Source organism: Oculina patagonica, chromosome 13, assembly GCF_052425735.1.
Source record: "Oculina patagonica isolate OP01 chromosome 13, crgOcupat, whole genome shotgun sequence".
Classification (NCBI taxonomy): Eukaryota; Metazoa; Cnidaria; class Anthozoa; order Scleractinia; family Oculinidae; genus Oculina; species Oculina patagonica.
In genome coordinates, this window is record NC_135770.1 from 26,160,330 (window position 1) to 26,188,198 (window position 27,869).

General features: G+C 37.5%; 2 protein-coding genes across 2 annotated transcripts; both read left to right on the forward strand.

Annotated features, from left to right (window-relative positions):
- The first annotated feature begins 1,066 nt into the window (after positions 1–1,066).
- On the forward strand, positions 1,067–4,965 carry LOC144636525 (contactin-associated protein-like 5). Its single transcript, XM_078495754.1, has 4 exons — positions 1,067–1,178; positions 1,634–1,700; positions 3,529–3,851; positions 4,713–4,965. The coding sequence occupies exons 1-4, from the start codon at positions 1,152–1,154 to the stop codon at positions 4,839–4,841; spliced, it is 546 nt and encodes a 181-aa protein (XP_078351880.1). The 5' UTR covers positions 1,067–1,151; the 3' UTR covers positions 4,842–4,965.
- Positions 4,966–5,265: 300 nt separating this feature from the next.
- LOC144636235 (polycystin-1-like protein 2) lies at positions 5,266–25,907 on the forward strand. Its single transcript, XM_078495393.1, has 15 exons — positions 5,266–5,366; positions 10,305–10,443; positions 11,387–11,512; positions 11,899–12,030; positions 12,289–12,997; positions 13,309–13,882; positions 14,544–14,759; positions 15,705–15,830; positions 16,071–16,253; positions 17,028–17,249; positions 17,829–18,539; positions 18,892–19,128; positions 19,268–20,584; positions 22,071–22,239; positions 22,629–25,907. The coding sequence occupies exons 1-15, from the start codon at positions 5,355–5,357 to the stop codon at positions 24,098–24,100; spliced, it is 6,345 nt and encodes a 2,114-aa protein (XP_078351519.1). The 5' UTR covers positions 5,266–5,354; the 3' UTR covers positions 24,101–25,907.
- The last annotated feature ends 1,962 nt before the right edge of the window (positions 25,908–27,869 follow it).

The following is a 27,869-nucleotide window of genomic DNA, read 5'->3' on the forward strand; positions in this document are numbered from 1 at the left end:
TGAAACACCCTCTTAACTCAGCTCACGTCGAATTTTTGCAGTGGCACTATATCAGATATCCATTAGCACGTCAAAAACTACCTATCCACCAAATTTCATGCTTTTAACACAAAGTGAACAATTTTGAACAAAATCTGCACATATCCGCCCTGAGATTTTATTCTAGCTTTCTAAGTGCACATAAAGCGATATATTAATCGGGGATTAACTTTAATTTAGTCTAACAAAGCAATAAGCTACCGTAAGTGAGTGCTTTTTTTTTGTAACCCGCCATGTTTTATGTGTCAAAGCGTTGTCGTCTGTTCACTGCAGAATAAAAACAAGGGATTTGATATTTTGATTTTTCCGCAATGCAGAAATGAACCTTTTGCCATGTTTGTATATCGCTGAGAATTGTAACAACAACTATTTGTGCCAATGGGTTTTAATTTAACGCTGATAAGCCAGTATTTAACTTTTTCTGCAACGAAAATCAAGCCGATCTTCAATCAACCATCACAAAAATTCTATACTGCAATCAGAATACGCATTAAAATTTCCCTTGGAGATGAAAACAAAATACAAAATTGTTATGGTAAAACACTCTTAATATTTTATCTTGAAGCTAAAGGTGGTAATACCCCCTGTTAACACTTATTTCGGACATGTTTATTCAAAAATATATGGGACTTAATACAACTGTTAATATAAATTTATTTACAAGTATATTCCAATTTTCCTTCTTTTTTTTTCTAGTAAACTCAGCTCCTTCTACGGTGTCAACATTTCTATAAACTTATTTTATGCATTGGAAAAAAAAATCGTCCAGTGCGACGATTTTCCTCTCGATGAAGTGTGAAGTCCTGAATTTTCTTCTACGGATTACTAACAACATCGTCATGTCAACCACAAATTAACCTTTGTCATCGTCTTATTAATTAATCGCCATATTTTCAAAATTGAAGTTGACGTTTCTAGAACGTCAACTCCCATTATTTTGTAAGGACTTCCGATAAAATATTGATACGCTTTTCTTTCTTCTGAAAAATAATCCCCAAAGGATCTGCTTATATTCTCAGTGAAAATAAAATTATGTAATAGACGAATTAAGGAGCTTCAGTCGTCTTTGAAGACCTTTTTGTGTTGTAATCGATGTGACCAGAAAAATAATTATGGAGGAACTGTCGTTGTCATCCAAGGTAATGTCATCTTTATGTTTTGCCTCGAATAAAATAAAATAAACAAAATCTAATATGAGAACATTTCGAATTACAGTTGACAGTGAGCGAAATTAACCTACGACGTTTCGAAGTCATCTTGACTACATTATCAAGTAGAAAGATAAAACGGTTGAAGTTTCGAGTTTAAATACAAGCAACAACCGCTATATCATTCTACTTGATAATGGAGTCAAAATGACTTCAAAACGTCGTTGCTCAATTTCGCTCATTTTCACTATCAATTAAGCAAAATCTATTTCCAAATAAATGGATCTATGCTACCTGATTCAAAGAGCAAAGATAGTGATATAACGTCGTTGTTTAATTTCGCTCATTTTAATTTTCATTGTCAATTAAATGGAATATATTTCCAAATAAATGGATCTATGCTACTTGATTTAAAGAGCATAAAGAGTTATATTTATTTTCTTCAGAAAGCAACGGTTTGGCTTTTAATCCAGGGCATAGTGCTGATAACAGAAGGAGGCCTAGCATATGGAGGTATATGAGTCTGTTATAACTATGATAATTTTAATATTAAGTTTAACGAATAAAGGCAGCGCAATTGAACCAAGGATCTTACTTTAATTACATTTATTTTGTCCAAGACAATTTAAAAAATATTCAGCGACTTGCAAATAAGCTAAAAAATTTTTATCCCAGCCATTTATCCACACAACATTTTAAAGCCAATGTAAGGCGTGAAACCAAGGTTGCCGCGTTTGTTTGACCTAATTAGAGACGTCGTTAAAAACAAACATTTATAAAATTTCAAAATCTAATACCTTTTATTATCACTGGTGAGTTAAATCCTCTTCAATTTCGCGACTCATTATATGTAAAAAAAAAAGTTGCCGTTGACATAATTTGGTCACATGCGTACACAGTCATATTGCCATCACAGACTGCAAGATGCGGCTTCTGCTAATATTAATGTACTTATTCCTGTTGGCTGCACCTCTGGCAGTAGAAAATTAGTGCAGTGAACTTTTTTCAACACATTACACAGACGACTACTTTAAAACGATCAGTAGCTATAATGATTTACAGAGCTAAATTTTCAAGATATATATTTTAAATTGAACTAGACGCTAAGGTAAATACGGCATTTCTTTCGCTTTGTTCACATTATAATTCACATGTGCTCCAATATATTTAGGACTTGTGTGAGAACGTGTCATGCAATATATTGTAACGAAACGGCGTTTAGTGCACGTGCCGTTTTTAGTGCACGAGCTTGTAAAGATCGTTATATCGCGAAGAGTAAGCATAGTGAAGTCATGTGCGAAGGATAAATAGAACTTGCGCTTTCCTGTTGTGTGGTGTATGTGAGTAAGACTCAGAGTACAGTTGTTATTCAGTTCGAAGTGCTGAAGTAATAAAAGTAATTGTGGACGAAGACGGCCGTTACAATATTATTCTATATTCAGAAGATTTTTGCCCCGAACAATTTGTCGATCACAAATGGCTTTAACACTTCGAATTCTATTATGTTTTTATATTATTATTTCTATAGGTCACCAGGCGAATTTGAATCAATTTTCTTCCAAATGCTGGAGCATCTGTCGTTCAAAAACAAAATTGCAGTAATGGAGAGATAATTTATGATCCTGATTGATTCCTTAGTAAAGTGACTTTCAAGTCACTTTACTCTGATCATTGGCCCGAACTTTGAAACTCGAGCGTTATGTACCGACTAGGACGCTACGCTCAAGCAGTGAATTTCAATTGAACACAAACTATGTACAAGGAACTTTCAAACGTAGCGCATCGAAAGCTTTAAAAGTTCTCCCAAGAATAATACGAGAATCCAGCAGACCGCACGAGTTTCACCGCCTCTCCAAAGCCAACTTCGAGAGTAAAGCCGCAGACAATTCATTAAAATATGTTTTATCTTACAATTTATAAGTTTATTTCATTCTTTTAAACACATTGTATATTTCACCATAATTTAAACTTTTCATTTTTTTAGCATTTAATACCAAAATACCTCCCGAAAGTAACCAAAACGAAAACTTTATCGCCTACTAGAACAGATATTATTGTAATAAAGAAGATAATGTTTTTTTTTCTTTTTATTGACTCCTGTATGCGAGGCATTTTCTGCTTAGAGATACTACTATGTGGCGTAGTAGTCTTCTTGGCTTTAAAGTAACAAAGTTATTTGACATTTACATTTAATTATATATTGTGTTGTAATTATTATTATTTGTGCAAAATTTAAACGTGCGAAAATAAAGGTACAAAGTTAAGGTTCAAGTTTGGTAGTCTTGCATAAAGAATGAACGAATTACTAAATTGTTGTTTGCTTATTTCTTCACTAACTCAGCATGTTTCGACAACGCTGTCGGTGTTTCTAGTCTCAGTATCATCCCTGGCGGCTTTATCACAGCTAGCACTGCAAGGAGTAGTTCCCACCAACCATATTACGGGCGATTAAACGGTGACAGAGGGGATGGATGGTGCGCAAAATTAGATGATAATACTCCTTACGACTGGCTACAGATTGACTTCGGAAAAGTCATTGAAGTTTGTGGTGTTGCTACTCAGGGAGACATAAATAGCAATGAATGGCCAATAGAATTCAAGCTGCATTTCTCATCTGATGGTAACAACTTTAAAAGGTATAAAGATGGAAACGGTGCAAAAATGGTAAGATTTGATCGTATTTATACAGAAAACACAAAAACTGAAACGTTTCTGTAAAGGTCGCATAACTGACCAGTCCAGTTGACCGGGATTTAATTCAAGGAAAGAAAATGGCGACAGATAAAGTTGCATCGCTCGCGACTATCGTAGCTTTATTGACAAGTGTAACTTTAGTAATAAATCTTAAGGTTATTACCATACTTCTAAAGTGGAAATACTTAAAAGGCAAAATTATGACATTATGACCGCCTACTTGCGAAAGCGAAGCTATTTCACCCCCTAAAACGCTCCATCCCGGTAACCGGGCTGGAGTGACACGGTTGCAGAGATCTCGGTAAACGGGTTGCCTTCACATATGAACACGTCCACATCGAAATTTTTACAAAGAAAATAGGAGTGAGGCGAGATCTCGGTAACTGGGCCAGCCCATGCAACCGGGTTCATATGAAGAAGCCCTTAGAAGGTCTCTGAGTTGCCCTTTTATTTAATCTTTATATTATTACCTTTAAGATATTTCACAGGGAAGGTGACTCTAACACGGTTGATCAACACCAACTACCAGTGCCAGTGTATGCCAGATACGTTCGCTTCTATGCAATGAAGGTTCACAATGGGAATTGTATGCGAGTTGAGGTGTATGGCGCAGAAAGTTAGTTGTTGTTCATTTCTTACTGTTATAATTTGAATTGCGAATCAGTCTGACTTGTGACCTTGTGACAACCACTCAAAATTGGCTTGAACCGCCGAACCGCCAGAGTATAATAAATCTTCTATACAAGGCTTGTGCTTGTCTTTTTGCGAAGTTACGTACGGTAATTTCCATGGAAGCTATAAATCTCGATGTTAATCTCATTAAATATTCAGAATGTCTGGAAGCTCAAGGTATGGAAAATGGCGAGATCTCTGACGAGCAAATTACTGCATCTTCTGAATGGGATGTCGCTGAGGCCGCTATCCATGGAAGACTTCACTTTCAAGAATCGCTTTTTGTAACAGGTGGTTGGGTGGCTGCCACAAGTGATTCCAATCAATGGCTTCAAGTTGACCTGCGCAGTTTGTACACTAAAGTGACGCGTGTGGCAACCCAAGGAAGAGATGCCTTTTGGCATAGCAACTGGGTAACTTATTACATGCTACAGTACGGTAACGACAGAGTAAACTTCCACTACTACAGGGAGATAGGACAAACAGCAAACAAGGTAACAGAGACTTTCAAATCAAAATTATTCCGCCGTCACATTCGTGTTATATTACAGACCAAGCGAGCTTGTAACTGAAATTTAGGCTGGTAGGATAGACTGGGAGATTAAAAAATACCTCTAACACGGTTTGAAAAATTCAATCTCTAATATTTTTTTGTTTTATTTTTGCTAATTCAGGAGTTTACTGGGAGTACAGATAAGAACACTGTCGTTTATCATGATCTAAACCCACCAATCAGAGCGCGTTTCATTCGTTTTTTTCCACTTGGTTGGCACATCTGGATATCAATGAGGGTGGAGCTGTATGGTTGTCAAGGTATTTATCATCATAGTAGTAGTAGTAACTGTAGTAGTAGTAGTAGTAGCAGTAGCAGTAGCAGTAGCAGTAGCAGTAGCAGTAGCAGTAGCAGTAGCAGTAGCAGTAGCAGTAGCAGTAGCAGTAGCAGTAGCAGTAGCAGTAGCAGTAGCAGTAGCAGTAGCAGTAGCAGTAGCAGTAGCAGTAGCAGTAGCAGTAGTAGTAGTAGTAGTAGTAGTAGTAGTAGTAGTAGTAGTAGTAGTAGTAGTAGTAGTAGTAGTAGTAGTAGTAGTAGTAGTAGTAGTAGTAGTAGTAGTAAGTAATAGTAATAAATTGCTTTATTTGCATGACCGTTACCGTTTACAGTGTTGCAAAAGCATATCTAAACTAAAAGTAACAAAACGATCCTATTATATCATACTAAAACTTGATTAAGTTACATCGCTTTCACCTGATAATAACAATGCATCACGTAAATTCATACATGAAGAAATAAACTTCATAACTAGCTTATTAACATGATAATCATTAGAGTTCATAAGAAGTTTAATGTTTTCTGAGGTTGTTTTCCTTTCAAAGTCAGGTACTATCTCATTGATTCGTTTTAAGAATGTCCGCCTTTGGGAAGAGTATTTGCTACAATCTAATAAGAAATGTGTTTTGTTTTCTACTTGATTTGACTTGCACAATGGACATAATCTATTTGCTCTGGGTATATGGTCAGTCTGATATCTACCCAGTTCAATCATAAGTTTGTGATTACTTAATTTAAATTTCACAAGATTTTTTCTTTCATTAAAATATCTTAACTGTTGTAAATAATCAGATGCAACGTATTAATTTTTAAAAACTTTAAAAAATTCTAATTTCCTTGAGTGTTCTAGGCTATGTCGCCAGAAAGATATATATTTCTCTTTCATATTGGTTGTGTATCGTTTAATTCTATAATTATCTAAAGATTCCGGGTCGAAATTGGGGAGATGGTAGTGTTTTATTAAATTCCAAAAATTGGAATAAAATCCGGAGTTGTTGATAGAGTGTAAGTTCTTTGACATAAGAAAAGATTGTTTGACAATTGAGTCGTTGTCTTTCTTGTTTAGATAGACAAAGTATTTCATAATTCTCTGGTAAATTAAAGGTACACCCTTGACGTACATAATTCTCTGGTAAATTAAAGGTAATCTTCCAAGTTCCGCTCTACAAGCTATGTTCGAGGCCTTATTGTTTACTTCTAAGTACCGTTTACAAAATTTGAGATGAATTTTTTCTATTGGGGAACTATCCCAAGTTTTAAAATTCTGTTTCATGTACATCCCCCATATCTCACTGTTGTAGCTTAAGATAGGAAATATCATTGTGTCAAAAATTTGGGATGCAGTATTAGGTCTAAGTCTATTAAGGGTTGAGTGTTTTCGTATACTAAAAAAGGCATGCATCGCTTTTTCTTTTAAGTGTTCGAGTGCAAGAGTAAAGTTTCCCGTTGGGGTTAAACGTGTTCCTAAATACGTGTATTCTTGAACAATTTTCAATTGATTCAGTGCCTATATTGAAGCTGATGTCAATGGACTTTCTTTGGCGTTTTTGAAATATCATTATTTTTGTTTTCTTTGGATTGATTTTTAGCATCCACGTTTCGCAATAGGACGAAAGGACGTTTAAACAGTTCTGCAATCCAACTTTGGATCTTGATAGTATAATCAAATCATCTGCGTACAACAGGGAGTTTATTTTTGTTCCATTTGGAAGTACAAATGGATCAGATAGAGTGTTTTCAAATAAATATGGCAAATTATTTATATAGAGATTAAATAAAAGGGGGCTTAGGATACACCCTTGAAGTACACCTCGTGAGTATGCGAAAGATCGTGTTTTGTTTTCTCCGACTCTTATTGAGCATGAAGAGTTGCAGTAAAGGCTTTTAATTAAATTGTAAAAATTTCCTCCTATGTTCACTTTGAGTAACTTATAAAATAATCCCTCGTGCCAAACGGAGTCGAAAGCTTTGCGGAAATCTACGAAGCAAGCATAGATTTTCTCTTTGTGGTAGTGGACATATTTATCTATTAGGGTTCGTAAGGTAAAAACATGGTCTGCAGTGCGGTTTTCAGGCAGAAAGCCAATTTGTGAATTATGTAAAATCTTGTTGTCTTCAAAATATAAGTATAATCTTTGATTCAGAATGGAACAAAATAGCTTACCAAGACAACTAGAAACACATATGCCTCTATAGTAGTAGTAGTAGTAGTAGTAGTAGTAGTAGTAGTAGTAGCAGCAGCAGCACACACACACACACACCAGCAGCAGCAGCAGCAGCAGCAGCAGCAGCAGCAGCAGCAGCAGCAGCAGCAGCAGCAGCAGCAGCAGCAGCAGCAGCAGCAGCAGCAGTAGTAGTAGTAGTAGTAGTAGTAGTAGTAGTAGTAGTAGTAGTAGTAGTAGTAGTAGTAGTAGTAGTAGTAGTAGTAGTAGTAGTAGTAGTAGAAGTAGCAGTTACAGTAGCAGTAGCAGTAGCAGTAGCAGTAGCAGTAGCAGTAGCAGTAGCAGTAGCAGTAGCAGTAGCGGTAGCAGTAGCAGTAGCAGTAGCAGTAGCCGTAGCAGTAGCAGTAGAAGTAGCAGAAACAGTAGCAATAGCGGTAGCGGTAGTGGTAGCGATAGTGGTTGTGGTAGTGGTAGTGGTAGTAGTTGTAGTAGTGGTAGTAGTTGTGGTCGCTGTGGTGCTAGAATTTATTTTGGCAAAAATAAATTGTTTTTCAGCAATTTTATTCAACTAATTAAACTTTTAAGCTACTCTGTGTAATTTTTCGAACCAATGACACAAAGTTTCTCCTTATTTATGTAAATTTATTAATTTAATCTCCTCACAAAAGTACCCTTTTACCCCCACGCAAGAGTAGTACAATGCTAACCGTGGAAGGCCTGATTTTTTAAAAAGTTAATCATAGTATTTTAAAGAAAGTGCAGTTAAAGTTTACCAAGGCCCCTAAATAAAATAGACTCAAGACGCATTTGAACAGCGTTAGTCTCAATATGAAGTAAAATATTTGAAAATACAAGCAAGAATTACTGATTTGTAAAATAATACACTGCGGAGAATATGTGAATAGTTCATGTTCTCGCTGATAATTGTAAATATTTCACTATGAATCGAGACCAGCCTTGTGCCTATGCATCATTTTCAGCGGCCTTAGTTAATTCAAAACCTGACTATCACATAAAAATGGCATCTTTATTGCTTCAAAATAGGTTTAGCATTGTATTATCTATTTCAATCAATCTCTTTATACTGTTAGAATGTCAAAACGCTTTGGGCATGGAGAACAAATTAATATCTGGTGGGCAAATCACTGTCTCTTCTACATGGGGTAGCTCTCATCGCGCGAGTTACGCTAGGTTGCGCCTGACGAAACCAAAAGGCTCTTGGGTAGCTGCCACAAGTGATGCTAGTCCTTGGCTCCAGATTGATCTGGACAGTCAGACCAGGAGTATAAGTAGTTTGTATAGTGTCTTGTCAGGGTGAGAGTAGTTCTAAAAGGAACTGATGTTGGCGACTGACAATTAGACAACCTGAATGGAAGTCATCTTTAGAGTTAGGGCCAATTGAATTGAATTGCGGGTTGCTCAATGTCAAGCACGCCGGGCCAGTGGAACGCTTGATCAAGCGGCACTCTTGAAAAAACTTTTTCCTGATTTATCCGATTGAGCTCAAATTTGACACAATGATAGACCTTTTTATCCCAAACAATCGTATGATTTTTGTTTTTTGAATTATACGGTTTTTGGCGGAAAAATGACGTCACGGTGCTGAAGGAAAATTTTCATTTTATTGTTATGATCCAAAAAGTACATTATTCTGAAAGACCTCGCTGAGATAAAGTGAAATGCGAAAAAATTACTGAAAAATCTCAATCCGTCTTGAAGATATAGAGTTTGAAAATTTGAATTTCCCGCCATTTTGTTACTATTTTTAGAACAATTACAAAATTCAAATCTTTATATCTTCAAGGCGGATTAAATTTTTGAATAATTCTTTCGCATTTCACTTTATCGTAACGTCTTCTTTCAGAATCGTGTACTTTTGTGCCATAACAAGGGAATAAAAATTTGCCTTTAGTACTGTGACGTCATTTTCCCGCCAAAAACCGTTAATTCAGAAAAACAAAAATCATTCGATTGTTCATTCGATAAAAAGTTCTATCATTGTGCCAAATTTGAGCTTAATCGGATAAAACAGCAAAACGTTTTTCCGAGAGTGCCGCTTCATGCAAGCGCTCTGCTGGCCCGGCGTGAAGTGGAATATTAAGTGCGAATTTCCCCACACAATCGTCGGCTTACTAGCTGTCGTCGCGAGCGCTATTTCGCACCGATATTTTATCTAATTTTTTTTGTAAGATTTAGATAGATAGTAACTTTATAAACTTGTCAAAATAACCACTTTATTAACGATTTACGATGTTATTGTATAAACAATTAGATCAATTCTTCAATAGTCAACATTTCAAAAGATCATGAAAACGACACCACATAATTTTCAAGACTTTGTAGTGAACAATTTTCTTCTCGCAGCTCGAGGCAAAATGGTGGAGTAGTACATCACTATAAAGAACATTTGCACATCTGGGGGACAGGGCCTCTGTAATTCTAAGCAGTTTATCTATACAATGCCCGCCCAAATTCTAACGCTCGTATAGAGCGACTACATTATAAAAGAATGTTGGCCATGGGAAATTTGGTCGATTTGTTAGTAACCGAAACCTTTAGTTACTTTTGTTTGTTTCTTAGAATTTATATTTGAGGATAAATTTATTTTTAGTTAACGGATATTTAAATTAATCTTGCCAGACCTGACTCGTCCCAATTAATCAATACTGCCACAAAACGATATCTGCTTTCCTTAGGTAGATTTATATTAATAAGAAATGCCAGTAAGACAATCCCTAACAATTTCTATACTAATTAATTTAGGTTTTTAGTGCAAACACCGACAGCGACACACCCGTTTATCATGAACTCGACCCACCAATCAGGGCACGTTATATCCGTTTTGTGCCAGTGTCTTGGTATACCCACAAATCAATGAGGGTGGAGCTCTATGGTTGTCAAGGTACTGTAAAAGGTTTTATAATTTATTACATCTTTGCTGCAGCTTATGATACCTAAGACTGGTATAATTTCTATTAAAAGGTAGCGGTCAATTATCAAACGGTTTACCATAATATATCTGGCCACATGGTATTATATTTACCAACTGAAAAGCAGTGTAGGTAAATGCGTTATTATTAAGCCAAGGAAGTTAGAAAGTCGGCGTTTTTCTGTTACAGTGCTTTAGAATTCTCAAGACTGTGTGGGCATAATACCTTACAAGATTTCTATATAAATCTATATAGCCTATGAATACAGGGATCGTACGGTAGGTGTGGCAATATACTTATTTGCGTCAATGATCAATTGATGACAAAATCCTAAAGACACGACAGTAAAAAATACTTGTTAAAATTGCCTCAAAATCAAGAACTGTCGTCGAGTTTTGTTAGAAAACTGCCCCACACTCAAGAACTGTCGTCAAGTTGCGGCATTTAATTTAAACCCTTACCGGCCATAGTTGACTCTTGAGAGAAGACATGGTTTGCCTAGCCTAGCTCCAACCATGCTCCTAGAAGCTGACAAGACACTTCTTAAAAGGAAGTTTACGATAAAACAATTGGCCCTCGAATAGTGCTTTTAACGCCAGAATGCAAGTTATCATCATTTTGACCTCTTTTCTTCGCTTGCATACTGGTAATACATAAAAGGTGCGCATTTATTAATGAGTTTTAAGTTTTCGCTTGTACTTGTTTCTGCGTAGAGTAAGGCTGACCTATTCGTGAAAATGTTTTAACAATGGCTGATATATATTTCAAATTTCGATACTTTTTGTAATTAGTCCTTTTTTGATAGATTTTTAAAAGTAAGTAGTAGACTTTTCATTTCATGTAAGTGTCACTCGATAATTCAGTTTCTTTTAACTGCAAAAGAGGTTAAATAAACTATTATTACTATATCCGCAGATGTGGACGAATGTCAAAATCTGACACACAATTGCCATGCTGTGCTTGCCCAGTGTAGCAACAATGTTGGTTCATTTGAATGCACTTGCCTTCAAGGATACACGGGAGATGGCGTGGATTGCTATGGTATGCATGGGTATTCATCCAATTTTCTTCCTAGGTGAAAGGGAATGGGAAGCTAATAACTCTGTTTGAATCCCAACTAGGGATCAAGTTTATGATGTATTACCGAAGTAAACTTTTTCAATGACAAGGAAGGATCCACGATTGAAACATACAGGCTACCCGGCTTCTCTCACTATCCTGAAACACTCACCCTCATTTGTTGTTTTGCAGTGGCTTCTAGACCTGCGTCCTGATAATGTAAGGAATGTATGAAGTTTGGAGGCATGCCACGTGAAACGTTTTACTGCCTCTCGGATGGGGAGTGTATGACAGTGTCTCTTTTTAAATGCTTCTTCCGTTGTAATTCAATATAAAGTTATATTAATATCCAAAATTTTCTCTTACAGATATTGACGAATGTGCAACAGCAACTCACAACTGTCATGGAGTGGCTAACTGTTACAACAATGAAGGTTCTTTTACCTGCGAGTGCCGAGACGGCTATATTGGCGATGGAATATTGAGTTGCGAGCCCCTCGGTAAGTGCAAATAATGTTTCCAAGGTCTGTAAGCGCGTTCGTACATTCACCCTTTTCGCGCATCGTATGCAAACAAGGACACTGACTTGCGATTGGATTAAATTCAACTCGCTACAGACTGACAGTCTAATAGACAGACACACAGACGGACGATCAGACAGACTGCTTCAAAGAATGACAGGCTGACTGACTGACTTGTGCTCTAAGTGGCTTGGCTTTTAATTTTTTTTTACTTCTTTCATAAATTTCAATCGGCAGGAGACTTCTCAGTAACCATAAGAGACATATCTAAGGACAAGTACCATGCCACTGTTGTCGACCGGTCCGTCAAAAGTGTACAAGAAGCAATAACGCAAGGTCTAAACAATGATCTCGCTGTGTTGTCAAGTACCATGGAATGGCGTATCATTAGTGAAGCAGAACTTGCTGCTTCAGAGTCAGCCGATGGAACTTTAGTAAGTCAAGGGACAAATGAGTGGACAATAAACAGGAGATCCATATCCGCTGGTATCTATCAAGTCAAATTCACGGCTACATACACAATCGGTGATCTTTCCCACTCAAAGAATGTTACTGCCTTTGACTATGGCTTTATTGAAGTCATTCCTGGTCTAGTACGAGCCGTCATCGACGGAGGAAGTAGCGTTCGTTGGGGGTCCACGGAAATTGTAACTGTTGACGGCTCATTGAGTTATGATGGAGATATTGGCCCTGGAGATCATACCGGGCTCATTTTTTCTTGGTCATGTTTTGATGCGAATGACACTACTGTTATCAGCAATGATTGCTTCGGTTCTTTTGTTGGGGAATTTAATGACTTTTCAAAATCCATTAACATCGATCCTGGCCAACTTCAAATTGGCAAAACCTATGTTCTGAGGCTGAATGTTTCCAAAGATGACAGAAGATCGTTTCGGGAAATGACGTTTGAGATAGCAGAAGGAGAGGTACCCCATGTGTCACTAAGGTAAATGTTAATAGCACACTTTCATTGGGGGGCAAAGCGAAAGACGTTTAGAAAAACAGAGTTGCGTTTTTGGGCAGGGTAAAGTTATTAAAAATTCATAGTATATGGCACTTATTCGTGCACCATCATGTTTAGCTAATACAACTTGAATGTTGCAGCAAACAATAACCATTTTTTACATATCTCATCATTGCTTTTCACGCATTGTTAGTTTTTCTCTTCTTCTAGTGAACTCATGTCTTAATTATTAGTCGATAAGTGCAAGTAGGTCCACACTTTACAATATTGTTTCTTTTTTCAATCTATTGTAGATGCTTTGTAGATTGTGGTGTCGTTGTTTCAGCTACCAACAAGCTCCGAGTTACATCAGAATGCGCAAACTCTCCATGCAATGGCTCAGTTTACCAATGGCGATTAAAAAGATTCAATGACTATTCAAGCAATTGGGATGATGTACCTATATTACCTAACATGACTTCAACTGCAGTAGATGCGACTAACATGGTTATCAAGAAGAACTCACTGCAGTCCAAATCCAAATACAGCTTAACGTTATACGTCACACCTCCAGGAGGAACAGAAGGTTTTGCCGTGCTGGATTTTGAGACAGCTGTGGCACCACACAGCGGGTATTGTACAGTTTCAGTCAGTGAAGGCGTGTCTCTTGAGACCGAGTTTACCTTCAATTGCTTTGATTGGCAAGATACAAGCAAACTTACTTATGAATTTCAACTTGGAGAAGAGCCAATATCCTATGGCAGCTCTCCACAGTCTGTGTCGACCGTGTTACCGGCGGGATCTTCAGAAGACGATTACCAACTACAAATCAACATCGTAGTCAAGAATGCTGTCGGTGTAGCGGTTTTAGTTAATCTTATTGTTAAGGTACCCATAAAATTGTGGATATATTTTCTGTCTTTGACTAACTAATAGGATAAGAACAATAACAATGCGATATATCGTTTCGTGGTATTCAGTACATACCCATGTATGCAAAATTGAAAAAAAAAAGCAGTCCGTTATTAGGTAATCGCCACTTCTTCATTTCAATCGATCCTTATTAGGGGAATTGACCATCCTGTCCCAGATTAGACTCAATGACACACTCGCCTTTTACATCGTTGAATATTATTGGAAGGTCACTTTCAATTATATCAGTATCTTTAGCTCATATGTCGTGAAATATATCAACCGCTTAACTTTCAGGTAATGTAAATGTCCGTTACGATAATAGTAACTGGCTCTCGATTAGTGCACGTGATTTACAGCTAGTGTCATTGGCAAGAACTAAAACATTATTTTATGGGGCAAGGGGAAGGGGGCATCAACAGGTGTCCTTACTAAAAAAAAAACTGGAAGCAACTTTAGTGAATATGCACTAAGAAATATCTATAGGCGTACTGACTTCATAAGAAGCCTGATAACTATTTTTCTTGACCATTTGGCTAAAGATAAAAGGTACCGATTACGTAGCAGATATCTTTTTGATCCTTGCTTTGTTGGCCACTTTTCGGTCGTAGGTTATAGCTTTATTGTTCTTTTGCAGGTCACACCACCGTCCTCGCTTGATCCTTGCCTTTCATCGCCAGATGCAGTCGCAACCAAGTTAAAAAGCTATGTAATCGGCGAAGGTAATAAGCTAGACGGATTTCTAAACAAAGGCGAACTCAGTCAAGCTCTTCAGCTCTCCTTGTCCGTCTTGAAGATTGCCAATGAGGAGTCAGATTGTGGACAAACATTGGACCCGGATGTTAAAAAATTGGTGTGTTGACGTAAACGGTACCATGTTAGTTAATCACTTATCCATGTTACTTTATATAATAACCTGAATTCTACGCGCATTTTGATTGGTTCCTACTTATGATCTATCAGAGTACAGACACATAGTTGACGTCACGCGGTGGTGTGACTCGTGCGCGTGATCAGAGTTCATTGTCCAAATCAGAGTTGTCGGCAAAGTTTTTAAAACTTGCGGGGCCACAACAAAGCAAAAAAGTTCAGCTTAATTACAAATCTTCAGTGAGAAACAATACGCCAAGCATCGTTCACCTTTCGAAGCATTTAACTGGGCGAAACAAGCTTGAAGAAGACAGTGAACTATTCGAGAAATTATCCGAAATCTGTATGAAAGTTTGACCGGTGTTGTACAGTTGGACGACGCCACGGGAAACAAACGAATTGCGGTTGAACGTTTCGGTTATGTTTACAGATTTGAACAACTTTCCAAATTGGAATAAAGGTTAGTTTTTTCATTGACTTTCAATTGACCATTTTTCTGTTTATTCAATCGGATTAGCAGTGCTTCGTGTTAACGAAAACTTAATGGTGAAATCAAAACAACTTAGCTCATCTTTACGGCGGCATTGCTCAAACTGAAGGGTGCCGAAGTCTTGTGTTATTATATAAAACAAATAGATTCCATTTTGCCGTGGGTCTGTTCAGTTATAGATCACAGAAGACGTCAAAATGTGGTATGAACATCAGTGACCCACTCGGCTAGCGCCTCGTGGGCCACTTCTCTGTTCATACCACATTTTGACGTTATCTGTGATCTATAACTGAACAGACGCACGGCAAAATGGAATTTATTTGTTAATTGTTAGCTTATCTCTCAACACTTAATTTATTTAAACACAACACTACATCTTTCTTATAGCTCTCACAGAAACAAGTGTTTTTAAATATTGTTTCTTTACCTTGTTTTTAGATCTCAGAAACATTAATTGTGAAGTTTACAACTATAACACCTGCGAGTCTTGACATGTCTCGCTTGGTTTTGCCCGTGGTTAGTTTGGCGATGGGTGGCGGAGAAGGAAGCGGCAGTAATAGCCTGGTAAATCTTCTTCCTAAACAAAGCTTATCTCACTTCATCACTATTTATCTAACATTTTTCTATCCATTATTTTGCCTGCCTGCCTGCCTGCCTGCCTGCCTGCCTGCCTGCCTGCCTTCCTGCCTAGCTGTGCCTGTTGTCAATTTCGCGCGCAAAATAAGCAAATACATGTAATAGGTTTACCATCACCATCTATCTGCGAATTATTACGAAGTCCATAATGTACGATTTCTTTCATAGGAATCAACAATGCAGATGACAGAAAAGACAGCAAACATGATTACTGACACCCTTAACGACTTAGAGGAGCCATTTTCTCCTGTTTTGGAGCTGACGGCTAAGAGTGTTACAGGATGTCTTACAAATGTTCTTCAGTCTGCAGCAGGTGCAGGTAAAGCGGAAGGAGCCTCGCCATCCCCAGAGGTATAACGAATTACCGAAGTTACTTTCGCAATTGTATATTTACATCTAAACCAAAAAGGCTTTATTGTTTACTCCCTTTTGAATGTAAACATTTTGCGCATTGCTTTTTTCGAAACTAGAAAAAATGGTTTAAGTATTTTTTATTTTCCGAGCGACATAAACAAAATAATACCTTATTATACCTTATTACATGACATTTTCGCGACACTTTAATTTTGCGATTTTGAGGAGCGCATATTTAGCGTCATTCAAATTTTGCGATTTTGCGAAAATTAGTATTTTAAATCACTTTAATTTCGCGTTGTTGAGTAAGACCCTATTTACATTTCCTTAACAATATCATTCGACGTTTCCTAGGCCTTGAATTAAATAAAACGACTTTATCATAGGAACCACAACGTCAAAATAAGGAACAACGCAACGGCGGAAAAAAGAGTCAACAGTAACAACAGAACAGTTATCAGTCTTCTTGTTCTCTCCTTGTTCTTGCAGAATCAATTGAATCAATTCTTTCCTTCAGTACTACTTAACTCGTTCTTTCTTGATTATTGACATAATGCGAGTCGCTAAATTACAGTTAAATTTACGCGTCATGTTATGTTTAGGACACTTACTGTTCCCGTCACTTATATTTCGCGATTATTTTTGAATCGCAAATTCGCGAAATTAACATGTCGCGAAAATTTCATGAAATAACGCAATCTATTTTATTAGTTTGAATTTCAAGCATGGAGATTAGTTGCTGAACGACGAAATCTCTCCTTTTTGTTACAGTTCGTAAAAAAGGCTTTAGGTAAATTGAGCAACATGAGCGATGCATTCTTTGGCCGCTTGGTTCCAGCTGAAGACCTTGTCATTAAAACAACCAACTTAGCAATATCTCTGAAGAAAGTGTCCGCTGACGATGTAAAGGGACTGGGTATGGAAGAAGGACCTTCAAAGTTTAAGCTACCAGGCAACCTTGGAGATATGGGTGGTGAAAACATCAATGCAAAGGTAATAGACCGTTTTATTTTTTTTGCGTTCAAGATCGTGTTGAAGCCTTTGTACAGCACTTTATTTGAGGCGATAAAAAATATTTTGAAATGCTTTTTGAAATATCGTAAACTTCCACAAAAAGCCTTTCATCATCAAATTCTAATAGACCATAAACCCCCTCTCTATGAATGCGCCATGTTCGTATATTCTTATCTATTAATGAAAGATATACTTTCCCTTAGCTTGATTTGTGCTTTATGTTGTGCTATTTTTTTATTAGTTTAACAATGAATGCAGGACTTTTGTTCCATATCGTATTTTTTTTTTCAGAACTTTTTTTTGGCAATGAGCGACTCTTGTATCGCATTTTGCGTGTCCAAGAGAGGCCCGCAACTTCGACCAAACTGCAACGGCCATTATCAAGTGGGCTTAAAATTAAGAATGCCTGCAATGTAATGCTATAGTGACTTGGTGAAGGTTATTAAACTCGTTATTTAACTCGCGCGCATGGAATTATTTTTAAGTAGTGTTTCTTTGTCATTATGAACAGACAACATGGAATATTCATCCCTCGAATAAGTCTGTTTCCTTTTTCAGATGCTGGCTGTTAATTTCAACCCCTTTACATGGGACCAGAGCAGCAAGAAAGTCAAATCAAGTGTCACCAGTCTCGATCTTCATAGTGGCAATGGGAAAATAATTAATGTTTCAAATCTTGATAATGACATTGAGATAGTTATACCGATTTCCAGTCCACCAAAAAACAACAGTAACGGAACAGAACACAACTTTCTAAAGCCAAACAAAATTTCCATTCGTAGTTATTACGCAGAACTAGCGGATGTTCCTGTTTCTATTAAAGTCGGTGTGCAGGAAGAAGGCGCAGTTATTGAATTGTTTGTTAAATTTGGATCAAGACCTACGATCGAAGACTCTGACCACAACTTTACTGTTACATCAACATGTTCAAACCAAACAGATGACAAGCATAACGAAACATCCTGCCTTCCTGAAGAGAGTTCCGTAACAGTTGTCCCACCTGAGCCAGGTCGTCTCTATGTTGGTCTGTTGTTTTTGGGAGCTAATACTACAACTGAACATTCCAGGAGGCGAAGATCATGTTTTGGCCATGTTCGTGAAAGACGGTCATGTGTTGGCTTCAAGGATCCGCCACCTAAAGGAGTCTATAAAACGGATGTTCCACAATATGACCCATTAACAGATGTTAACTACACGTTCACTATTAGCCAATCAAGTTGCTTGTATTGGTCTGAAGATAAAGAGAAGTGGACCTCCGATGGCTGCAAGGTAAATTAAATTAACGTCATGTCTTTAGTCATCTTTTCATTCTGGTTAAAAAATGACTAAGATCAGGAGCTTCCATCTCACCAGAAAAGGATATGTTTAGATCTAGTTTCAGATAAGTCATCGATCAACGTTCCTACTGAACTCGTTTCCGGGGTGCTTAAAGGTTTAGACAGGGATCGAAGGAGGCGCTGACAATACTGAAATATAATACCTGTTGTCATTGCAAACAGATGTAATGAGAAAACCTCGATCAGACTTCTGGCAGAAATAGAAGATCAAGCGAATAAAACATACAATCAATGTTCCTCTTCTAAACACTGTTACTGACAAATCATGTTTCTTCCGAAAATAGGTCGACGCCAGTTCAAACACCACCCATCTTAAATGTCTGTGCAATCATTTGACGTCCTTTGGTGGAAACTTCATTCAAGCACCAAATCCTATTGACTTTGACAAAGTTTTCACTGAGTTTACGCGGCTTGGTGAAACCGGAAATATTTCAGTTCTTGTGACAATTGCGTGTGCTTTCCTCCTTTACTTTGTTGTATTAATCTTCGCAAGGAGAGCCGACAAGAGGGACGAAAATAAGGTACATCAGTGATGGTATTACAGTTCTATGACATTACATATTTAAGCTCATAATATAAAATTATAGAGAGCACAGTCGTTAGTAAGCGTAAGCGATCGCGAATTGCGTGAAATAACATCTTATTATATGTTTATTTCAGATTTCCCCTCCTAAACATGTGAACATCGTTGAAGAAGGAACCTACTTTTACGACATGGTAATCAGCACTGGAGTCTGGAAACACTCAGCAACAACAGCCAGTGTAACGATCAGCATAAAAGGCGAAAATAACGAACACAAGCTTATTCCACTGCGAAGTAAAGAGGATTCAACTGAAATATTTGCGCGAGGAAGTGTGGATGGCTTTGTCCTCATCACAAACGAATCATTAGGTCCTTTGAAAGAAATAACTTTAGAACACGACAATTCGGGAGATAATCCATCTTGGTTTGTTGAGACAGTGGTACTCAGAGACAGGCAGACAGAAGAACGATGGGTGTTCCCGATAAATCGATGGCTTGCGTTGGAAAAAGAAGATGGACAAATAGAAGTCACAGTAGACAACAAAAGTTCTTCTTCCTTTTCAGGCCAGGTGCGTTCACGCTTTGGAAGAAAAATTGCAGACGGTCATTTGTGGATGTCAGTTGCTGGAAAAGCATGCAGCAGTACTTTCACTCGTGTGCAGAGAGCCTCGTGTTGTCTTTCAATTCTGTTTAGCGCCATGATTGCCAATGCCATGTTCTATAACATTGGTGGCGAGTCTGATGGAGCTATACAGGTTGGACCATTCAAGTTTTCATGGAGACAGATTGTTGTTGGAGTGCAAAGTGGAATCATAGTTGCACCTGTAAACATCTTGATTGTCCTCTTGTTTAAGTCTAGCCGACCAAGAAAGAAAAAGGGACACAAATATAAAGACATTGACCAAGCCCAAGAACTTGTTGATGAAATAAGTGAAACAGGTTGCACGTTGCCTCATTTCTGTGTATACATCGGTTGGTTTCTCTGCTTCGTCACAACTCTTACCGCAGCAACGATTACCTTATTTTACAGCTTAATGTGGGGTAAAGAAGTTGCCGAGCAATGGCTTGCCTCCATTTTGATTTCAAATGGACAAGATATTTTCGTTGTACAGCCAACAAAGGTAATGCTGGCAGTCATTGTAGTTTCCTTGCTCTTCAGCAGAAGGAATAAGAACACAAGTGATGATTCTGAGGAGGAGAGTAAAGAAAGCGATGCCTATGACGATGACATCGACTTTCTAAGTGATGATCCTAAACAACGCTTTAAACAAAATCTCTTGGAGAAGATGCGTATGCGAAGCAAAAAAGAGGCTCAGTTGACAGACATAGTGAAGGAAATTGTCCTTCATTTAATATTTGTGTTTCTCTTGGCTATCGTTTGCTATGGCAACAAGAATGGAAATCGTTTTCTAATGACAACTGCAATACGAAATCCCTTCACAAAGTTTGACTTGGTAAGACTTGACTTCGTGACTTGTCTATAACTACTTCTGAAAGTTCTCCTTGCTGGCGAACCCTATTACATGAAATTTTCGCGACACGTTAATTTCGCGAATTTCGCGATTCCAAAAAAATCGCGGAATTAAAGTGACGCGAACAATAAGTGTCGCGAACATAACATGGCGCGAAAATTACGTGACTCAAGTTATGCCAATATTCAAGAAAGAATAAGTTAAATACCAGGAATTTTCAATGTAAATGGATTCTGTGGTCAATTAACTCAAGAACAATAATTCACGTACAAGCGTGAATTGCTTGTGGTCATTGTGAGAACTGCTCTGTTAGTCCTGCCGTTGCGTTTTTGTTAATTTTGACGTTATTTTTTTCCTTTGATAAAGTCGTTTTTTTCATTTAAGGACATGTTAAATAATGCTGCCTAGGAATTTTAAATTGTGTGTTCCTTAAAACGCGAAAATAAAGTGATTTAAAATACAACATTTTCGCAAAATTGCGAAATTAACGTGTCGCGAAAATTTCATGTAATAAGGTAACTAATAATAAAAATACTACGTTCAAAGTAAGCTCGTCCTTTTAAAGACATGTTGACAAGCATTGAATCAGCATGAAAAACATTTTAGGACTTTAAAAGTTACGAAAATCGATAGAGCTCACAAAACAGGTCAACTTTATTCATCCCAAAAAGGGCCAATTTGTGAGCCTTATTGCTATTATTTTCAACTGGATGTTAAGCCCCCGAAAAGCTTGTGATGTCATCCCAAATTAAATTTAGAGAAAGCTTTTTGCTTTGCCAACTAAATAAAGTTGCCATTGGAATAGGTACTATTTGCCAGAAAGAACGGTGACTAGAATTGCCGAAGTATTAAGTTCTTTTAAACTTTCTGACAATTGCTTTTGTATGGGTTGCCTCATAATAGCAAAAAAATGTTGTTTAAAAGCCGTGTCAAATTCCCAAGTCTGAAAACATTTTTTTTTTAATTAAAGAACATTTATTTTCTTTATTTCAAAGTTTGCATTTTCATCATTCGATAGTTTACTTAACTCAATGGCAAGCTTTCATTCCTTTCAATAGATAAAACACGACTTTTCTTTCTCCTTTGTCTACATCTACATCTACATCTACATTTAATATGTTGGTAAGAAGTCCATACGGATATCACACCAACGTCTAAAAATAAGTAAAAATACAATATGTACATAAGTAAAATACAATATATAATAACTGAAAAATTCTAAATTAATTCTTAAAATCTAAAAATTCTAAAATTATATGGGTAAACCACTAAATTAGTAAATGTAGCTGTTTAAATTTCAAAACGTTTTATTTATTCAGTTAGTTCATAACACTTTTTTGTAAACTAGACACATAATCCCTTTAAGATAGGAGCCCACAAAACCATTTTATCGTATCTTAATTAAGGAGAAGGGGACCACTTGGCAACTTGCAACCAATACTTACACAAACTCTTGTTCAAATTTCAGATAACCGATTCGCACAGACTGAGGGGATGGTTACGGCAAGAATTCTTTCCACATATTTACAATCAAGCGTGGTACAATGGTATGAAAGAGAAGAATGACGTGTACATTGCAAACAAGATGTCCATATTAGTCGGCATGCCTTGGATGCGACAGTTGAGAGTCAAAAATAGTAAGGCTATAGTAAATGCTACTTCCGAAAACAAAACTATAAAAATCTATCCTATCAAAAACGAGGCTAAACGGGATAAGCATTACTTGCAACTCCTACGTTTTAGAGAGCAAAAACGAAAACATTTGCTGTATCTTGGAAGAGAGCGCTAGCTCATCGCTGTCCGCTTTTTTGAATAACACAGCCATCGATCTTCTGTACCTTTGTTTTGTCTGAAATTTCGACAGAGGAAAGCTGTCCTTTACTAAAATTCGGAGCAGTATTACGGTTTTGATTCTGTTCTCACTTGCAATAGAAAGGTTGAATTAAAGGTCATAAAAAAACTCATTATGGACTTTTTGTCCATCACTTCTGTAATTTTAATACATTTTTAATGTTTTATTCTTAAGATTCCTGTGGACCACTTTCTAAGATTATCACACACTGCTATTACGACTATTCACCTGAAAGCGAGGACACAACATTACTTAGTCTACCTGGATGGAAACCTCTCCCCGGCAATACGTCATGGCCAAAAGCCCTGCAAATGTGCCCAAAACCTTGGCGTTACCAAACAGCTGAGGAACTAGACAATGATCCAATCAAGGCTTCCTACAATTCATATGAAGGAGGTGGCTATGCTGCCGTGCTAGGCTACGACGAGGAAACTGCCCTTGGAGTGTTGAGTGAGACATTTGGACATGGATGGGTCGATCGCCAGACTCGAGCGGTTATCCTAGAATTTGCAGTTTTCAACGTGAATACAAACTTGATAAGCATCGCTACCTATTTTTACGAGATGATTGCTGCTGGCTCTGTGTATACTTCAAAGAGAGTAGATACACTCGAGTTGTACAGTACAGAGTCAGGGGCTCTAATGTTCTATCTGATTTGTCAGTTTCTGTTTATAGGTATGGTTCTCTTTAACTTCATCGTGATGCTGATCCACCTTTACCGACAACGCCTTGGATTTTTCAAGTCTGTTTGGAACATGGTTGACTTCTTAATGATTGTGTCTTCTGTGGCCTCCGTTTTGTTCTATATGTTTAGATCAAAAAGTATAATGCAGAGCATCAAAGCAATCCAAGCAAATCCCTATGAAATTGTGCACTTTCACGCAGCCCTAGACTGGGCTTACTGGGAAAATGCCTCGATCGCTGTTGCAGTATTTATGGTGACACTGAAGCTTTTGAATCTCATCCGCTTCAACCCTTACGTGATTTTCTTGTTCTCATCCTTCCGCCAGTCTGTGGGTTACCAACTGTCCTACCTGTTTGCCTTTCTGATCGTCTTCAATGCATTTGTCATATCGGGAATGACATTTTTTGGTGGCACAATCCTTAACTACTCCAGCTACATGCAAGCAGTCATTTCGCAATTTCAATTCCTCTTAGGAACTGCTGTGCCAATTGATGACCTTCGTAATGACAAGCCCTTTATTGGCCCAACATTCGCTTTGTTGTTCATGTTATGCATGACTATAATCCTGATGAATATGTTGGTTTCTGTCCTGAATGAGTCCTACACTGATGCCAAGACAAACATTGAAGGGAGTGCCGAGGAGCTTGGAATGGCCCGATTCATTGGTGAACGTTTTTTGGACATGTTCCAGGAAGACAAAAGGAAACCTGAGTTCAAGCTATTTTGCGACGACACAACGTTCACGAACATGTGCGTTTCTACTGCTGAGCCATTCTGTTTGAATTCTGAAAGTGTCATTCAGTGTACTGAGCAGAGACTGGATAAAGTTGAGAAGCGTTTAACCGTTCTTACTCGAAGAACACAAAACATAGAGACTGATCATTTCAAGGAGGAAGCTGAGTTCCTTGATCTACTCTTCCTAATAACTATTTCTTCTACCCGTCAAGCAAGCCTTCATTAATTCCTTTTAGTTCCAGGTTTAGGTTAAATCACATGTTAAGACTTTTTTTTATTTTTGTCTAAGTACTTGTCTTTATGACAATCGATCTGTCTTTCACTAGCACTAAGGTTGAAGCACATGTTAAGGCTTACAATCAATGATTTTTAACAAGTTCTAACTCAGTACACACTGTGGGATACCCCCTGCGTCACATCGCAGCCGTAAGCGGGCTAGAAGGTTTTCAAGTGCCTTAGCAGGTTTTCGTGCTTTCGAGATAAGCTTTTTAGCTTTTTCCTCAAAGCTTCCATGCTGCAAAAATTCTTTATTTAGGCCTAAAGAGATTACCATACCAATGATCATAGCTTCGATTTCCGAATCATTTTCCACACTTTCTATATGAGACGATGGAGACTCGCAGTTCCTGAATTTGATATATCAATCCAATTCTTCTTTTTAATTCAAATAAATATTCAAATTCCTGGGCATGGTGGTTAGCGAGATTCACCCTGGGTTGGTTTTACGTTGTATAGTTCGTTACAGAACGGATACCAAGATTAATGTAACGTCTCCCTGCGCGCGCTTTCACCCTACGTTAGTCCTCATAATCATGCATGAACTCTCTAACTGGTCTGTCTCTGTGCTCCTGACGAGAATAACAGGCTTCCTGAGTGCAGACATGCGTGTTTTTTTCTTTAACAATCTATACCGATAACTTTTCTCTTAGTGAGCTCACTTAGCTATTATTACCATTATCTGTACTTTTTATAGGCTTTTGTTAAATAATCTTATTTAAATCATATTTTTAACATCCACGTAATTAAGATCAGCATGAACATTCTTATTTGTTTCTGCCGCGAAAATGTTATTTTTGACCTGAAAGTGAGACTTAGCAGAATCTTGACGATCTGAACACAACTCAACGAGAATACTTGCGCCAACGAAAAGCCACTGTTGCGGTGCGTACAAAAACATTGTTTCGAAAGAATCGTAAGGGAGGATATACCAGGAATCGCTCCGAGAACAAATGGACATATCACAGCCTCCGTTTTAACAAGTATAAAAACCGTTTTAGCAAATATATAAAATCGCTTATAATCAAGCCATTTTCGCACAAAAAAAATAAAAAAAGTATCAAGTATAAAAAAAAAAAACAAGCTAGTGCAGGATTATGAAAGCATTGTTAAATGCATTTTAATGATGTAAAGGATGCAAGGCAATGTAATAAAGATATTGACTTCATATGAGCTTTAGTCATATGATCATATGACCTCGGGGCGGAGCCTTCCCTAAAACAAAACACGATGAGTAAACACCATGTCAAAGCATATTTACCGATATATTGTGTCAAAAGTTCGTCAGTTCTGAAATGAATGATTTGCCACTAATCGGATCCTGTGTTTTGCGTGGAGGATTCTGGGATCGCTAGGGGGCAAACATTGCAAGTCGCTAGAAGAAAATGTATGGCGAAAAGTTGTTTTGACGCTCAAAAATACGATTTTGGAGGGAGATCAAGGCTTTTTCACCAGTATTTTATCAGAAATGGATTTGGGCAATGTTGGTACGTTGAAAGTGTTAGGTTTTGTTTGAATAACCGTAAGATATGCGATAAAATCTACCGCTTTTATGAAGGTTTACATGTATTGTGAAATAGACATCGCGTATAAACTGGGGTCTCGAAATGTTATAAAATTGGAAATAGCTCAATAAAGTCCTTTCAGTAGTTGAATAATATTTAACGTTTGCACAAGCTGTAAATTTATTAGTCACGTCTTTTATAAACAAATAATTATTATGGCTTCGTAATATTAAAGGTGACAGACATTCACAGTCTCCTACGATCGTGACTTTTATAAATTTCCCATTCGCTTTTGGATTTGGTCGTTTGTTAAATCTATTTTGTTTATTACTAGTTTATAACGGGAACTATATCCTGTCAGCTGTATTATTAAGAAGTGTTTTAAGTTGAGTAGAGCCCTATCAATGCCGCCAGCAAATGTGTAGAGGTCGAAGGTCTGCGTAGTTTCCCGGTAGTACATTTTTACACCTCTGCACTGTATTTATTGTTATATGAACTTTATGTATTGGCTATTGGAACTGTTGTGATTTATCTTGGCTCATTTATATTTGCAAGATGTGCTTTAAATTCGTTCTGGAAGGACAAGATCTTAAATTGTCCATGAAGATGTTGATTAGTACAGTGTTGCGTGAATGTGTTGCTTCGTATCGCGGATGACATGTTTATTTTTGTTTAGCCAGAGGCTGCTTAGCTTTACTTCGAGAAAGATATAACCTTGTTTTAGAGCCGGCCATGCTCATGAAAAATCATCTTTCTTATTCTTGGGCGGGTGGAGTCTTAATATTCCATCGCGAGGAAGAATCTTTTGCCTCTCTGGGTACCTTCGATAGTTATCACATACCGCAAACAGCACACTCATCGCTAGCGACCGGGCATATTACTAAAATTATTTGTATAACTTAGCATAGAAATAATCCTGTACACACGTAAATACAACCCAAATGGCTTTATTAAGTAATTTACTCCCGATATATACCTAATTTGTAATATTTCGAGACCATTTTGAGATGTTAATTTCAAAATAAACCTTACGAAAGCAAGGAGGTTTATCGGTAAACTTGATCACATATTTCACGGTTATTCAAACAAAAACTTACACTTTCGAGTATCAACAATACCCAAATCCATTCCTGAATTAGCTCAGCTAATGCACGTTTCTCATTTAACGTGAAATACATCAGAGGAAAAAAAGGACTATAAAACAATGGCCGTTTTCATACTAGAGACAGACAAATCTTCTAGCCGGACAAATAGTCTGAGACGGACAAATCGTCTTAATGAGAAAACGGGACAGACACGAATTTGGACTTACAAGTCGTTTAAATGTGTCTGTCGATTTGACCTCTAGGAAGACGATTTTTCGAGGACGACTTGGTCGTCGAGAAGGACAAATTTTCTAGAATCCGTCTTAAATTTGCACTAGACGAAAACAATCGTCCGACGACTTGTCCGTTTAGACGATTTGTGCGTCTTTTAGCGTGAAAACGGCCAAACTGCAACTGAACATATTTCAAGTCAATGCACAAAGTAATTTACCAAGGTTTAGTGGTTATAGGACCCGTTTTTCAAAGCTGGATTAAGCGATATAGTTAACAGCAAATTCAGTCTCATCCATTTTTATCCAGAGCTATTTTGTCTATTCGTTTCTGCTTCAATATATTTATTTTATTAATGACCTTGAAAAGCACTCTTATAGAAGAGAGTTGAAGCTTGGTTAGCTGTACGCCAGATAAGCTTCAATCTATCGGCTCTTTAACAACCGAGGCCAATTATCTACGTTAAGTATCAATAAACCTCATCGGAATCGTCTTCTTTCGTCTTTTTTCGCCTACGGGCTCCACTCTGTGATGAGGGCTTCATCTCAGGAGACACAGGCGCGGGTTTTTCATCTCAAACAGACTCTCTTCGTCGTTTAGATTTTTCTCTTCAATTGGATAAAAGGCAAATAATGGAGAACTCGTCTATTTCCTATCCGTGAACCACGGGTAGAATTGTTAGTTCAGAAAACTGCCTCAATGAAACTTACCAGGCGATGCAATGACCATTGCCTCCAATACTTTTCCATACTATTTGTAAGTGGCATTAGAGAGAGTCCTGGGGGGAGGTACCAATCCCATTTCTCAGCCCATTTTTTCCAAATCACACTTCCCAGTATTTAAATACCATTCCCACTAGCAGAATTCGAAAAAAAATCCGAGTGTTATACATACCAGC

Excerpts from the sequence above, each read along its gene's own strand:
- LOC144636525 (XM_078495754.1), top strand. The coding sequence starts at position 1,152 with ATGGAGGAACTGTCGTTGTCATCCAAG. Across the intron at positions 1,701-3,528 it reads AGGAGGCCTAGCATATGGAG|CATGTTTCGACAACGCTGTC; the intron begins GTATATGAGTCT and ends TCACTAACTCAG. Across the intron at positions 3,852-4,712 it reads ATGGAAACGGTGCAAAAATG|AATGTCTGGAAGCTCAAGGT; the intron begins GTAAGATTTGAT and ends TTAAATATTCAG.
- LOC144636235 (XM_078495393.1), top strand. Across the intron at positions 17,250-17,828 it reads GTGAAAACATCAATGCAAAG|ATGCTGGCTGTTAATTTCAA; the intron begins GTAATAGACCGT and ends TTCCTTTTTCAG. Across the intron at positions 20,585-22,070 it reads CCTTCACAAAGTTTGACTTG|ATAACCGATTCGCACAGACT; the intron begins GTAAGACTTGAC and ends TTCAAATTTCAG.